Source organism: Halichoerus grypus, chromosome 9 (assembly GCF_964656455.1).
Source record: "Halichoerus grypus chromosome 9, mHalGry1.hap1.1, whole genome shotgun sequence".
NCBI lineage: Eukaryota > Metazoa > Chordata > Mammalia > Carnivora > Phocidae > Halichoerus > Halichoerus grypus.
In genome coordinates, this window is record NC_135720.1 from 97416252 (window position 1) to 97432541 (window position 16290).

General features: G+C 41.4%; 1 protein-coding gene across 7 annotated transcripts in view; it reads right to left on the minus strand.

Annotated features, from left to right (window-relative positions):
• Window positions 1-16290, minus strand: part of EFHC1 (EF-hand domain containing 1) — a 66781-nt gene that overhangs the window by 23917 nt on the left and 26574 nt on the right. For all 7 annotated transcript variants that reach the window (XM_036087760.2, XM_036087762.2, XM_036087766.2 and 4 more), the window contains 3 exons: window positions 10536-10676; window positions 6397-6610; window positions 5856-6003 (listed from right to left, as the gene is read on the minus strand). In XM_036087760.2, coding sequence (XP_035943653.1) covers window positions 5856-6003; window positions 6397-6610; window positions 10536-10676 — 503 coding nt within the window. The remainder of the gene's footprint in view (window positions 1-5855; window positions 6004-6396; window positions 6611-10535; window positions 10677-16290) is intronic.

Here is a 16290-nt window from a genome sequence, read left to right on the forward strand (position 1 = left end):
TCCAGTGTTGCTGGTATTTGCATAGACATGGGGAAGTTACAGAAAAAACTTTTGAGAAGCACTTGAATTAGATATACGACCATGAATCTCCCCTTGGCCCTTAAGGCTGCCCAGTCACCAAACTGTGCTTCTCTAGAACATGGGCCTCCCACTTTCCTAGACAGCTGCCATATTTCATTAGGCCTGTGACATCTGTTTCACATTTTTTATATGTCTGGAAGTAGGAGGCATTTTTTAATTGATGGTGAATGTCAGTTATAATTGGCAGTTTATTTCTTAGTAGATAAAATAACACTATGCATTTATTTTCATTTTATTTTTATATTTTAGTGATATAGTCAGTAGAATGGCACAATTCACAATTCTTCCACTCCTGAAACCTCCAACATGTTCCCATCCTTATTCTTCCTATGGCACTATGACTCTGAAAACGAGATGCTCAGAAGGGCCCTTCAACCATATCCACCCACCTCCCAGGTGCTGCACCCACACACTCCACCTTCCTGCTTGTTGCCATAGATCAAGGTTTCAAAGAGTACTTCTAGGACTTCTGGAGGCTCCTGAGATCCTTTTGGGGTCTGTGAGGTCAAAACTATTCTCATAATAATACGAAACCAGTATTATTTGTTTTAACTTTTGTTTTCTCACAAATGCACAATGGAGTTTTCCAAAGGTTATATGATGAATGATACCACAGCAATCTGAATACAGAGGCAGATGAAAATCCAGCTGTCTTCTATTAATAAAGTCAGACATTAAGGAGACTTGCCGAAATGTAAAACAATGCCACTCCTCTATTTTTTTTTTTTGTTTGGAAATATAGTTTTTTTAAAAATTTTATTATGTTAGTCACCATACATCATTAGTTTTTGATGTAGTGATCCACGATTCATTGTTTTTGTATAACACCCAGTGCTCCATGCAATACGTGCCCTCCTTAATACCCATCACCAAGCTAACCCATCCCTCCACTCCCCTCCCCTCTAAAACCCTGTTTGTTTCTCAGAGTCCATAGTCTCTCTTGGTTCATCTCTCGCTCCGATTTTCCCCCCTTCATTTTTCTCTTCCTTCTCCTAATGTCCTCCATGTTATTCCTTATGTTCCACAAATAAGTGAAACCATATGATAATTGATTTTCTCTGCTTGACTTATTTCACTTAGCATAATCTCCTCCAGTCCCATCCATGTTGATGTAAAAGTTGGGTATTCATCCTTTCTGATGGCTGAGTAATATTCCATTGTATATATGGACCACATATATCCATTCATCTGCTGAAGGGCATCTCGGCTCTTTCCACAGTTTGGCTATTGCGGACATTGCCGCTATGAACATTGGGGTGCATATGGCCCTTCTTTTCACTACATCTGTGTCTTTGGGGTAAATACCCAGTAGTGCAATTGCTGGGTCATAGGGTAGCTCTATTTTTTAATTTTCTGAGGCACCTCCACACTGTTTTCCAAAGTGGCTGTACCAACTTGCATTCCTACCAACAGTGTAAGAGGGTTCCCCTTTCTCCACAACCTCTCCAACATTTGTTGTTTCTTGCCTTGTCAATTTTTGCCATTCTAACTGGTGTGAGGTGGTATCTCAGTGTGGTTTTGATTTGAATTTCCCTGATGGCTAATGATGATGAACATTTTTTCATGTGTCTATTAGCCATTTGTATGTCTTCTTTGGAGAAATGTCTGTTCATGTCTTCTGCCCATTTTTTGACTTGATTATTTGTTTTTTGGGTGTTGAGTTTGAGAAGTTCTTTATAGGTCCTGGTACCAGCCCTTTATCTGTAGTGTCATTTGCAAATATCTTCTCCCATTCTGTGGGTTGCCTCTTTTGTTTTGTTGACTGTTGGAAAATAGTTATTTTTTTATAAAACACTATTATTTATGTTAACATGGAATGGGTTTATTATTTTTTGAAACAAATTAATGAATATTCTTAATTTCTCAGATATAATTTTTATTATGGTAAATACTGATAGATATAAACCACACACAAAAAAACTCTTTGTGGTCCTCCCTAATTTTTAGGAGTAGACTTGTGCTCTGAGACCAAAGAGTTTGAGAACGACCACCAGATGAATGCTTGGTGCTTCTATCTTAAAGCCCATTCCTCCACCAGGTTCCATGTCCCATCTCTCACACACACTCCACAAAGCTCCCCTCTTACACATATGTCAGTTTCCCTCTCTGCACAATCATTCCCATTTATGTATAAACATGCTGTTTATTTTATCTTAAGAATAAACAAAAACTTCTCCTGTTCCTCTATCAGCTACTGCCCATGTCTCTTCCCCTTTGCACAAAACTTCCTCAAAAAAGTTGTCCATACTTCCAGTCTCAAATTCCTCTCCTCCCATTCATTCTTTTTCTTTTTTTCTTTAATTTTATTTCCATATAGTTGACACACAGTTAGCTTCAGGTGCACAACATAGTAATTCCACAAGTTTCTACCTTATGATGTGCTCACCATAAGTAGTTGCCATCCTCCCACTCTCTCTTAAATCCCCTCCCATTGGATTTTCCTGCTCTTCCCATTCCCCTGAAGTGGGGAGATCCCACTTGGATCCCCCCACATTGTTAAGTCCCCATTTGACAAAACGAATCCTGTCTTCCTTGATATACAGGCAGCTGTCCCTTTGCAGGGCTCTGATAAGGGTGAATTTCAGTTAACACTGTTTAGTTAAATAACCCAGTCCCTCAACAACATGGTTCAAATTCCAGTTACTGCATTTATTAACTGTGAGGAATTACAGGAAGCACAAACTCACTGTCGGGCTGCTCAGTGCACCGACCACCACATAAACAACTCATGCACAGTGAGCAGTGACAATTATCTCATTTGTTTCAAAGTCTGTCAGCAACTGGCCACCAGGCATCTGTTTTTTAGCTCGCAGATAGACAGCAAAATGTATATTTGAAATGAATCACTGAAAGAGGAAATTGGCGAAGAAAAGTGAAAGTGAAGCAAAGACACAAAAGTGCTAACACTGGATGTAGAAATGGAATCTAACATAATGGAGGCACCTGGAGGTTCCCAAGTAGCCACCTGGGAACGGGGACTGTCAGCGCAGTGCTCAGCTAGGGGAAGGGCGACTTAGGGCCTGAATGAGGACAGGGGGTGCGTGGAAAGGACAAGCGTCTCCCAGATGCATTGAGAAACGTCACATTAAAAGAACTCTCAGAGGTACTTCACGGTTGTTAAAGGAACACGAGGAGATATTTCACAACATCGAAAGCAAAAATAATAAAATGTTGAAAGTTGATCCAAAATTAGAAAGGAATATGCCAATTTGCCAAGGCATAGAAAAGATATTTGCTCTGGTTATGTGACAAGAACGACGCAAGCAGTGTTCAACCTTGTCTCGGCAAGTTTATTTTACAAAGAAGTAAAACACTTTAATTCTTGATGTTGCCAAATTTTTTTTTTTTTTTTTTTTTTTAAGACTTATCTTAGAGCAAGTGTGCATGCGAGTAGGGGAAGGGGCAGAGGGGCAGGGAGAGAGAATCTCAAGCCGACTCTCTTGCAGTAGCACAGAGCCCGATGAGGGGCTTGATCTCACACCCCTGAGATAATGACCTGAGCCGAAACCAAGCATCGGACGCTCAACTGACTGAGCCACCCAGGTGTCCCGCCTTTGTTTTAAAAAATTAGTGTACTAAAGGCAAATTGGTCTTACTATTTTTTCACTTCCTTATACATATATAACCATCAGAGTTTTTCATGTTTTGACAGAAATTTTTAAAGGTCCCAAAACAGTAAATTTTCCCATCGATTATTAAGACTGTTTGGCACGGTTGCTTTTAGAGTTCGGAGCTCCATGCAAAGGGAGGGCGGCCTGCACTTCCCTCATCTGACTTCCAGGCCACCACACCCACTTACTTCTCTTCCTGCCTTGCTAGCTGACGTCCCAGTCTCCTCTCTCAACACTTACTGTGGGAGGACATCAGAGCCCAGTTCTGGGAGCTATTCTATTTGCACCGCTCCCTTAGAGATTTCACCCGGTCCTGTGGCTTGAAACATCATCTATATGCCAACAATTTCCACATTTACATCCCCAGCTTAGATCTCTTGCCTGAAAGCCAGATTTATATATCCAATGGCCAGCTCCACCTGGATATGCGTAGATACCTTAAACCCAGGATACTGTTAGAAGATGGAGGAGGGTCAGTAAAGTATCCTCTATAATGTAAAGGCACTTTAAGACTGAAAAACAAAGCAAGCCACTCCATCCCATTTACGTAGTTTCTTTCAGGGTAACTTACAGGGGGGATCAGGGAGACGGATCCAGACAGGAATGATCCAGGCAGCACTCGGCTATCCTCGGCCCCTCTTCTCCACACACTCAGGACTTCAATCCCCAGCTTTTATGGAGCAAGGGGCATGGTGGTGAGGTCACAGGGCAGCTATCTAAAGTGGCGCCATTTGTGCACCAAAGGATCTCTACTAGTTACCTAAAGTGGGGCCTTCTGTGGGCCAGCCATCTCTACTAGTTACCTAAAGTGGGGCCTTCTGTGGGCCAGCCATCTCTACTAATTACCTAAAGTGGGGTCTTCTGTTCACCACTTAAGGGAAGATCAGAACAAGCCTCCTGCAATCCCATCAGGGCAGACATTAACCTCCACAGGACCAGGAACACATAGCCCCGAGGGGGGACGTTGCGTGGACATGAACAAAATGGAGGGCCAAAGATGGAGTCAATGTGGTCAGCACTCCTACAATAGCCAAAACCGAAATCCTTCCCCCAACCAAAAAAACCCTCCTCTACTACTCACAATGCACATCTTCCCCATCTCAGTTGATGGCAACTCCTTCCTTCCAGTTGCTCAGGCCAAAAACCTTAGAGTCATTCTTAACTACTATCTTATATCCTCTGTATAGTCTGTCTCAAGCCCTATTGGCTCTACCTTCAAAATATATCCAGAATCAGACTTTTCTCCACGTTCACTGATGCACCTGGTCCACACACCCTCACCTCTTACCTGGATTACTATGACATGGTCCTAACTGGTCTCCCTCCTGATCTAGTCTCAGCACAGCAGCCAGGCGAGTTCTTGTAAAACACGTGCCAAATCTGGCCAGTCCTTTCCTGAGAACCCCCACAGTGGCTCTCCATTTCACTCAGAGAAAAGTCAACATCTTTCCAAAGACCCAGTGCATCTTACAGGATCTAGCCCCTTCTTATGGGGCTATGTTCTAACCCCACCTCCTCCTCTTCCTCTCACTCCCTCATTCTTGCCGCTTTCACCGGCCTGCTTCTTTCCACAACTCTGGGCAGGCTGGGCCTTCACACTCGCCAGTCCCTCTTCCTGGAAAGCTCCTCCTCCAAATAGCCACATGCCTGACTCCTTTTAAGTGTTTGCTCATTGTCACCTTCTCAAGGTGTACCCGGCTCCCCAGATCAACTGTTACCCACCATCATCCTGCAGAAATCCTTATCACTCTTATTTTCCATTTTCCATAGCATTCATCCCCTAATGTGCTGTATGGTTTACTTGTGTTGTTTATTGGTTGTCTCCCTCTCCTACTGCTTAGAAGGTCAACTCCAGGAAAGCAGCAACTTCTCATCTATTCTGTTGACTGATAAAAGCCCAAGGGCCTAGTGATAGTATCTGATACATATTAGGCATTCAATAATTATTTGCTAAATAAATGAAGTTGAAAAAGTTCTAAGTTACTAGTTATTATAATGGACCCCCAGAGAACCTTCTGTGTACGTCTAATAACTCCCATTTGGTGAGGAAAATCTGAAAATCTAAAATCTAAAATGTGATTACTCATTCATTTTATCAAGAACTATTTCCTAAATATTTTATATGTGCCAAAGCCAAATTGGACCTTAGATGGTCAAACATACTTTTCCAATTCTGGTGCAGGACCTTCTTGCTTTTGAACACGGTCCTGAATGGACAAGAGTGCTTCTGGTGAATACTGGGCAGCATTGCTCTCCATGTACTTCAAAACATAGTCGTCTGTGTCAAGGATGACAAACCGGTGGCCAAACACTGGGGAGAGGGTAGAAATACACTTAGCTTGGTTATGGTTTTAATCATGCCATTAGGGGTAAAATAATACTGATCCTCCAATGACAAGTTCACAGATAGGCATCTGTGACCTAGACGAAGGAACATTCCATAGCTCTCTAAACTAATATGCAGTAGTTCGCTCAGTGTTCAGGAAGCTCGGGGTCTACATCTATAGCCCACAAATGCGACCAACTTACGGTTTAATTGACATGGAAAGAGATCAAGACACTGTATCACATATACAAGAATATTAGCTTTAGCTCAGGTGGAATGCAGCCTAACTGCCTCTTACAAGTTAAACGTATTAAATTCCCACTAAGAAGAACCCATTCACTTGGCAGGTAGGAAACACTAAGCTGTGCTTCGACCTACCCTCAATCACAGCACCAATGAAGAAGTCAGTTGGGCCATAGTAGATGGGGTTTTCCGCTGTTGAGGACGGTTTAGCAACTTTAGTTCTGCCAAGGTACTTGCCCCCAATGATGCCAGAATTGCGGACAGGTGGCTCAAAGATACTGATCATGTCACTGGCAAGAAAATAAGAGAAGACAAATCGGCGGTCTTTGTCTTCCGGGATGGGAGATTCCTAGACAGGAGAAGAAAGGAAGTTATTATGAAGGTACATGATAGACCCCGATGTTCTAAACTTAAGTATCTACAGGACAAGGTATAAAATATAAACCAAATACACAAAGTATAATGTAAGTGAACAGGATGGGGGGGCGGGGACTGTGGTGGTCTGGAAAGGACATGCCTCATCTAAAGGAGGCTGCCCCAACTCAACTCCGACTGGTTGCTGCCTTGTGCGAATGTAAGCTCAATGTTGTGCGATCTTCCCATGTCTCACGGGAAGACAGAAATCCGGGTGTTGTATGTGAGTGATGAATCACTAAATTTTACACCTGAACCTAATATTACACTGTATGTTAACTAACCGGAATTTAAACAAAAACCTGGAAAGAAAATAAAACCCCTGATTTTAAAATGTTGACCTTAACTCTTTTAAAGCACTATGTGCGCCAATCAAAACCTGTGGGCTATGTTCTGCCCACAGGCTGCCCACAGTTTGAGACCTCTTGGCTGACATGTTCAGTTTCACAGACACTAAGATGATTATGTAAAGTTTAGTTCTTTAAACAAATCCATTGATATACATAATTTTAATAAGAAAATTTAAGAAAGGAGGAATGAGTAATATAATGTCATAGAGTTGAAGTTGATTCTGGGAAACTATCTTGTAGCAAGACTGTTCCTATATCAAATCATGAGAGTGATCACATAACCCTAAGAAACCAATTCCAGATTGAACAAGCTTAAATACAGACATGCTTATTCTTGACTAAAATCCTCTCAAATTGCAACTTCAGCACATATCTTTTCATTTACAACATGGAATTTCTTGTATAATAATTTCTCGTTTATCAAAGAAAGTCACTGGGTTTCCTCTTGTCAAATAATTTCCTCATACCATTCCCTAATCTAACAGTCTCCAAACTTTTTCGATTAGACACTCTAACAATAAAAAAATTTTTAAACAAACATCCACAATATAGTTAATGAAAATCAAATCACATCACTCCTCTGCTCTCAAACCTCCAGAGGATTCCTGTCACACTGAATAAAATATGAAGTTCTGAGCACGGCGACAGGCAGGTCCGTACCAAGGGGGTAGCGGGGGAGAGCCAATGGTTCATCCTGGCAGGAGTATTTTAGGAGTATTTTAAAAGTTAAAAAAAAAATTCGTTATGTTTTTATTTAGAACTAAGTGTAAAGTTGCATTAACAATAGAAAATTTTCATATACTCCTTACAAGCTTCCCCTAACATTAGCATCTTACATAGCTTACATAACCATACAATTATCAGACCCAGAGTAATGGTACAACAGTAACGGTAAATAGTAATGGCACAATACTATTAAATAAATCACAGTTCTTATTCAAAGTTCACCTGTTTTTCACTTATGTTCTTTTTCTGACTCAGGATCCTATACAGGATCTCACATTGCATTTAGTCGTTCTTTCTCTTTGATCTCCTTCAATCTGTGACAGTTCCTCATTCTGTCCTTGTCTTTCATGACCTTGACACTTTTGAAGAGTAATGGTCAATTATTTTGTTGAATGTCCCTTGTGCATCTCATTTTTGCATCTTTGGCAAAAATACCACAGAAAGAATATCTTGTCTTTCTCAGATATCGTAACAAGGAGTTCACGATATCGATAGATCTTATTATTGGTGATGTTGACCTTGGTCATGTGGGTAAGAAGATAAATACTCCCTTCTAAAATTACCATCTTTCCCTTTGCAGTTGATAAATATCTTAAGAAACACACCTTGAAACTATGAAAATCCTGTTTCTCCTCAAAGGTCTTCTGGTAATTTTAGCATCCACTGATGGATATTCTCTGCAACCATTATTGCTGTGGTGTGTGCTTAATGGTAATTTTTTATTGCCCTCTTCTCTTCCACATTTAGTAACTGAAATTCTACTGTACAGAGGCACAGCCTGAGCATGAGTATTGTATTGCTGATATTTAGAATTACAGGCACACAATGAGAGTAAGAAGCAGATCAACTTTTGGGTTTATTTTTAAATTGTCTGCAGGCTTCTTACCTACATCCCTTGTTACCTGCATCATGGGTGACTACTCCCACCACTCTACGCCTCCAGCCTTGCTAGGCCACTGGCTGTAAGACTCTGAGCTGGTGCCTGATCCCATCTTCATTTCTGTCTCTCTACCCTCCATTCCCTGTACACCACGTCTGCATGAAATGCAGTTCCCTCAGATATGCTGCTGGCCAGCTCCCTGGGCCATTCATTCTGGTCTCCACTCAGCTGTGTGCCCCCTCCCCAGCATTTCCCTTATTGACCAGTTAAATGAGCCCCTCCCCATCACTCTGTCTCCTGCTTTACTTTTCACAGCATGTTTACTACTTGTTCTTTGATGATATGTTTACTCTTGACCAGAATATCCTTAACTGGAATGTAAGCTCCACGAGGCCAGAGATTTGTCTGTCTTGTTTTCCACTGTACCCTCAATGCCCAGAACAATGCCAAGCCCAAAGTAGTTCTCTAATATTTGTTGAATGAATGAATAATTCAACATCTATTCTTCTACATAAACATGTTCTGTGCCCTACAAAGTATATATAAAAATATCAGGGGCTATAAAAAAAAGTGCACTCCTGATAAATTATAAGCAGAGGCTGTAATATTTTCTTCAGAGCATCCATGGAGTATAAGCTGTCCGCAGGCTCCTTGGAAGGCCAAGCCTGCTGCTGTGGAGACCACTGCTCAAGTCAAGTTATTACCTTCTCGAGCTTCCCCAAGTCCCTCCGCCGGCACTCCACCCTGAGCCCCAGATACCTCACTAGCCATACTTGCACTTAGGCCCGAACTGCCTGTCTGGGTTTAGCATACTTTATTTCTTTTATATGTATATACTTTTTACTGTGAACTATAACACGCATAGAGAAAATCTGCAAAAAACCAAAATGTACAGTTCAAAGAATTTTCATTAAGTGAACACTCGTGGAACCACCACCCAGTCAAGAAACAACGTTGATGGAAACTAGAAAGCCCTCCCAACTGAGAGAACTTGGTAATAATGTAAAACGTTCATTAATCAGAATTTTTATAGTAGGGAGTATGCTACTTGGCCTAGAGTTTGCTAGAACTTCCTTTTTATTTAAAGCTTTGTTCAACATTTTTCTAAAATATAGTAGTCAGCTATGTCTTGATTTAATTTTTATTTTTTCAAATATATGCATACAGTTTGAAAAATCACTTGGCCTACCTCCCACATTCCCAATTCCTATTCCCAGAAGTAACTTATTTCAATTTCTATTTATATCCATATTTCTAAATAAAATGCTTATAGTCCTATTTCTGTATGTTTTCCATTTTTAAAGATATTACCCTTTGAACTCCTATCAGTGATTTGCCTCACGTAACTCAGCCAATGAGTAGAATATTCAGGATTTAAATTTATGTCTGTTTCCAAACTCATGCTCTTAATCCACTAGCCATATGACCTCTGAAAGGCAATATCTACTAAATTGGTAGGATCCCATTTATTACATTTAAGAAATACAAAATACATCAAGCTAGATATCACAAGTAATGATAAAAATTAGTAAGATACAGTCCCTACCCTCAAGGAAATCACAGTACACTCGATTGCACACAAGTACACAGATAATTTCACTATGTCAGGCTTTCATAATTACTTAATAAAAAAGGCAAAAAGGTCAGTCAAAATTTGAGGGGTAGAAGGGAGAGATTAACGGTCTAAGAACGATGTTTCCAGGAGATAGGACTAGAGCTAGGTCTTGGCTCAGGGACCACTGCTAACACTACCCAACCCACCCAAAGGCTGGGGACTGGGTCCCGTGCTGTTTAAATAACACACGACTCTGCCGACTGTTACCCTGCAGCTTAACAGACAAAAAAGACCACTGGGCACAGTACTGAGACCGAACGGAATCTTAGCACACGGAAATCATCCTCACCAGTGCAGCCAAATAACGAAGCACCTTGTTATCGTTCACCAGCATTTTAATAACATCTTTTTTCGGAGCCTTTGGAATGAGAACAAAGCAATTCTGAGCAGAGTCTTCAACAAGTCCATAACCGTTATAGGGAGGTAATTCCTGGAGAAATAGAAGAAATAAAGCAGATGCTATTTGTGTTAAAATTACATTAAAGGTAACCAAGTTTCTTTTTTAAATATCTAGAAGATACTTATTCAAAAGCAATTTCTATATACACAAATGTACTGTAGTCAGAAACTAAAACATTGCATATTCCATTCCTTTTTATATATAAGCTTTATACCATGATCACTGCTCATAGGAACGACAGATGATGCTACACAGTAACCCAAAGGGCTAGACCAAAAGTTCAGCAGTCCCCCTTACCCACGGGGGATATGTTCCAAGACCCCCAGTAGATGCCTGAACCCTGTATATACTATGCTTTTTCCCATACATACTTTTGATAAAATTTAACTTATAAATTAGACACAGTAAGAGATTAACAATGATAACCAATAATAAAGTAGAACAATTATAACGACATACTGTAATAAAAGTTACGTGAATGTGGTCTCTCAAAATATTTTATTGTACTACACTCACCCTTCTTGTGATGACATAAGATGATTAAATGCCTACATGATGAGATGAAGTGAGGTGAATGACATAGGTGTTGTGACATAGTGTTAGGCTACTATTGACCTTCTGATGATACATCAGGAGGAGGATCATCTGCTTCCAGACTGTGGTTGACCGTGGGTAACTGAAACCGTGAAAAGCAAAACCGTGGATAAGGGAGGACTCATGTGTTGCTGATGTCCACTGATCCCTTACCACCAAAGCAGGACCTGGCCCTCCTCCTGGTCCCAATCCTGGCCCTGTGGTCATCCTACCATGGACAAGCCCAAGGATCTGTGACTTCTTTGTTCTAGGGTGTGTGTGTGTGTGTGTTGGCATTGGGGGAGGGCAGGACTTGGTTCGTGCTACTATTTTCCTATTTACCTCCTTATTTCTAGTATTTTTATTTCTTGATTTTTGCCACACAAACAGGGATGGCGGCCATTCTTTACTGAGAACTCAGACTCCTTGTCCACTCCGGACTCTCCTTTCTAGCAAAGGAGCAAACTCAAGAAACCAAACTTCTGCTATGACGGTTATTTGGTGAGTTAGCGTGAAAGTACAGGATGAGCTTTTATTTTTCATTCAGGCCCCATGAAGAGCTGAAAGCATCACTCTAAGATGGTAGGATTTCTTGGTCTAAAAACTTGAGTTCAGTGGCTGTTTTCCTCTCCTCGATGAGGACTGCAGCAGAGTTCTTTCTCTTTGACTCCTTTTTGCTATGCTTTCTCAGCCAAGTCGGCTTATTCCATACATTTCATGTGTAGGGACCTTCCCCAAATCTTTCTATATATTGTATTGAAGCACTTTGACAAATTAGTCTATACAGTCCATCTATAATAGGTACTTCCTCAAAACCTGTGACTACTCTGCTCATCCAAGGTGTAGTGCCTGGATCACTGCCTCTTCGCCCACCTCCTGGGGCCGTAATGTGATCATCATGGAGGAAATATGACTAGTGCATCCAGTAGATGGACAATGGCCTAACTTGCTCTAAATGCAAAACCACTACTCAATGAATATACAGGTTTGCCATGGACAGAGGGACCTTGGGTGAGACACCACATGCTGAGCATTTGAGTTACTCTAGAGGATAGGCAGAAATATACAGTGGTGGAATCTAAACTTCCTCTGGGTGTTGGCAGTGGAGATTGAAGAATTTTGAAATAGGGAGGTAAGCCTCTGAACACCTTCCTCTCAAATTCTTTTTGTGTTTTAACAGAGTTCAACCTATTTTTTCTGAATCACACCTTATGCCCCCTGCTTGGAATGAAGACCTTCCCTAAATATCAGCCCCTATGCCTGGGGTCCTGGCACTATGCTTCTCGTCCTGCAAGCTACTGTCTACTGTCGGTGTCCTGTTCTAAACTAGATGAGCCACTCACTCCTCGATAATCCTGCTTACATGCTCCACCCAAATTATCTTAACAAAACAAGTACACAGGGAGCTTGAGAGTCCCATAATCCTCCAGATAAAGCTTCCAGAGGCCAGCTCCATAGTGGATTTGCTCTCCTAGTTCTGGATTCTTTGTCTTCCCTACCAGCAGGTCTCCCAATGGAGTCAACCTAAGACGGACACATCTGGCCAGTGGATACATTTACTTACTCCTGAGCTAACAGATTAGCCTGACCTAAGTGTCATGATTCTTGAATATGTCCTCTTCATATCTGCTTCTACCCGTGATCATTGGCCTGCCTCTAGCTTTATCCCTCGAGAACCCAGCTACAGCTTCCCACCCCTGCTTTCCAACCACATTGTGTAGGGTTTAAATGACGGAAGCATAATGACTAAGGAGAACTGAAAGGTATTTGCTGTTTGGTAAGTGGTGCTCTCCTACTCATTTCCAACAAAGACTTCCATGGACAAGCAGAGAGCGCTTACGTGTAATTGTTTATTATAAAGAATTTACTGAAAATAAACTGACCAAATACTATGAGCCATATGTACGGATGTGAGCCATGTGCCATATGTATGGATGGAGAATTGGTTTTATTTTACAGGGTGACTGAGATAGGGCAAAACAAACGAACCAAAATCTACAGTGGTTCTTCAGTTCACTCTGCTCTCATCTAAGCCCTCCCTTCCCTTCCTTTCTTTAGAAGACAGGTTAGAAGAAAAAGATGAAAGTCAAAGAATGGGGAGCAGAGGCGTTGTAGGACTCAGAACTTGTATCAACTCAAAAGATGGATCAAAGCCTTTCACTAAGAAAAATGCACTATTATATTGCAGTCCCTCCCCATTCTACTTCCTGGCTAGGTCAGATTCCTTCTTGTAAAGGGGTTTGGCATTTAATAAACTCCCCCTTGTACTTTGCAGTGTGACCTTGGACTGCTATCTCATACTATACTTCTCTATAAACTGAAGTGATGGAATAGTTTGCTTAATCAAAATCTAGATCTTTCCTATGGTACTTTTTCTCATATATTGCAACAAATGGTACCCCAATATTTGGGGATAGGAGCAAGGGCTTTATTATAATTCTTAATCAATGAGCCCATTCATTGGTAAAGAATCCTATCAGAGAAAAAAACTGACAGCAAGAAGTATTATCTTGATCCATACTTCCTTCCAGAAGTTTTATTGCCCCTGGGAACTCATAGCATATTAAATCCAAATCCTTCTTTGTAATTGTTTTTATGAAATGTTGGTTCCAAAAGGCTGGCCTAAGATATCACTTGCCTCTTTGGGGAACAAATGCATACTTCATAGGCAGTCTTCTTCTCTAGTTCAAGAAACATACCACATGCGTCCTATTTGCTAGGCACTGAGTTAAGTGCTCCCTGGCCTCAAGGACCTTACGGTGTAGTAAAAAAGATTCTTAGACAGATACTTTAATATAATAGGTAAGTACTAGCAGAGGGAGGCACGGGACCCCAGGAACACACAGGAGAGGTGATTAAGCCTGCTGGGAGCTTAGAGATGCCTTCTTGGAAGAGAGGAGGCCTACACCGAGTCTGGAAGGGTAAGGAAGAGCTGTGTAAAGAAATGATGGCAAAGGGGTTCAAGCGCGTGGAAGAGCATCAGCAAAAGTGCAGGAGAGTGAAACAGGAGGCTGTGCTGCCAGAACCACAGCTAACTCAGGGTACTTGGAGGCTAAATGCAAGAAGCAGGGCAGCCGATCAGGGGAAGGCAAACGCCTGTGCTGGAGGAATTCATTAATTCCATCCTTCCATTCACAGCTTTCTTTTGAAAAGAAAGAGCCACAACCTTATTTTACACACAGAGGAGTAAAGATATATATCTTTATATATAAAGATAGGTCACAGGTATCAATACCCAATTTTATACATAGGCAACAGACCAAAGAGGCTGGATGCATTGCTCCAGCCCCAAGTGCGCGGAGCAGGTGCCAATGCTTATGGTCTGTGATACGGCGCTTCCTTAACACATCAGATACTTCTTCTTTTTTTTTTTTTTTTTTTAAAGATTTTATTTATTTATTTGAGAGAGAAAGAATGTGACAGAGAGAGCATGAGAGGGGGGAGGGTCAGAGGGAGAAGCAGACTCCCTGCCAAGCGGGGAGTCTGATGCGGGACTCGATCCCAGGACTCCAGGATCATGACCTGAGCTGAAGGCAGTCGCTTAACCAACTGAGCCACCCAGACGCCCCACATCAGATACTTCTTGAATTTGCTGTATAATGTGTAATTTTTAACACAGGCAATTCTTTTTTTTTTTTTTTTTTGAGAGAGAGAGGGTGCGCAAGTGCGAGGGGGGTCAGGGGGGAGAGAAAGAATCTCAAGCAGACTCACGCCCAGTGCAGAGCCCCACGTGGGGCTCCATCCCATGATCCTGAGACCATGACTTGAGCAGAAATCAAGAGTTGGTCGCTCAACGGACTGAGTGACCCAGGTGCTCCCACATGCAATTCTTACTTGAATTTCTAAAATATGTGGCTGAACCACTCTGAAGGCTCAAGTCTATCCGATTACCATGTGGGTGCATTTAAAAGAACCATGACCTTACTCTCAGATCAGAATGGACTCTGTGGTACACAGTACTAAATTTCGTGGTTCAGTATAATTCTAAGGAAAGCTATGTGGCAATGAAAGAAAGCCATCTTCCAACATCTTCATTAATCAGCTTCTGTTCACTCCCAATTAGTTTTTAAGTAAAAGGGTCTGATAGATAGGCAGGCTGGAATTTTAAGAGATGTCTTTTTTAATCAAAATAAAAAAATTATATGGGGCGCCTGGGTGGCTCAGATTGTTAAGCATCTGCCTTCGGCTCAGGTCATGATCTCCGGGTCCTGGGATCGCGTCCACGTCCGGCTCCCAGCTCAGCAGGGAGTCTGCTTCTCCCTCTCCCTCTGCCTCTCCCCCTGCTTGTACTCTCTCTGTCTCTCTCTCTCAAATAAATAAATAAATCTTTAAACAAATAAAAATAAAAAATAATAAAATAATAGAAGTAATACAAGGTTTGGTATAAGAAGAGAAATTAAAAGCACACAGAGTATAAAAAGAAAGGTCCCTTGTCATCTCGCACTGCCCTCCCCACCCCCCATTCTCACATGTGGAACTACCCACTGTGAACAGTGTGAGTGGAGAGCAGATACTGTATGCAGCAATTTACACGAACAGGGCCGTATAACATAAACGCATTCACTTACAAATGTGACGGACATTTTTCCATGTTGATATGCAGAGACTGACTTCCTCTTTTTCTCTTTAACCAGTCTTATAGTCTCACATTCTTCTCACTGTTCTATAGTTTATTCTGCCAATCTCCTTACACTTTATTATAAGTAATCCTTACTTACACATATCCTTACACCTATCGCTTTATGGTCCCCAAACCAGATTTTCTAGATCAAGAGACAGGTAATATTTTATTTTGAAAAAATTAAAAGGACGACACTGCCCTTCAAAAAGGTTTTTCCTATTGGCTCTCCTGTTAACAGTATATGAAAATGACCATTTCGGGGTATCTCGCTGGCTCAGTCAGTAGAGCATGCGGCTCTTGGTCTCAGGGTTGTGGGTTTGAGCCTGATAGCAGGTGTAGGGATTACTTTAAAAAATTGAAAAAAAAAAAAAAGAAAAGAAAATGTCCACTTCTTCAGATCAGGGCAAACACTGGATATTGTGAGTCTTTTTAAATCAAATACATCCAAAA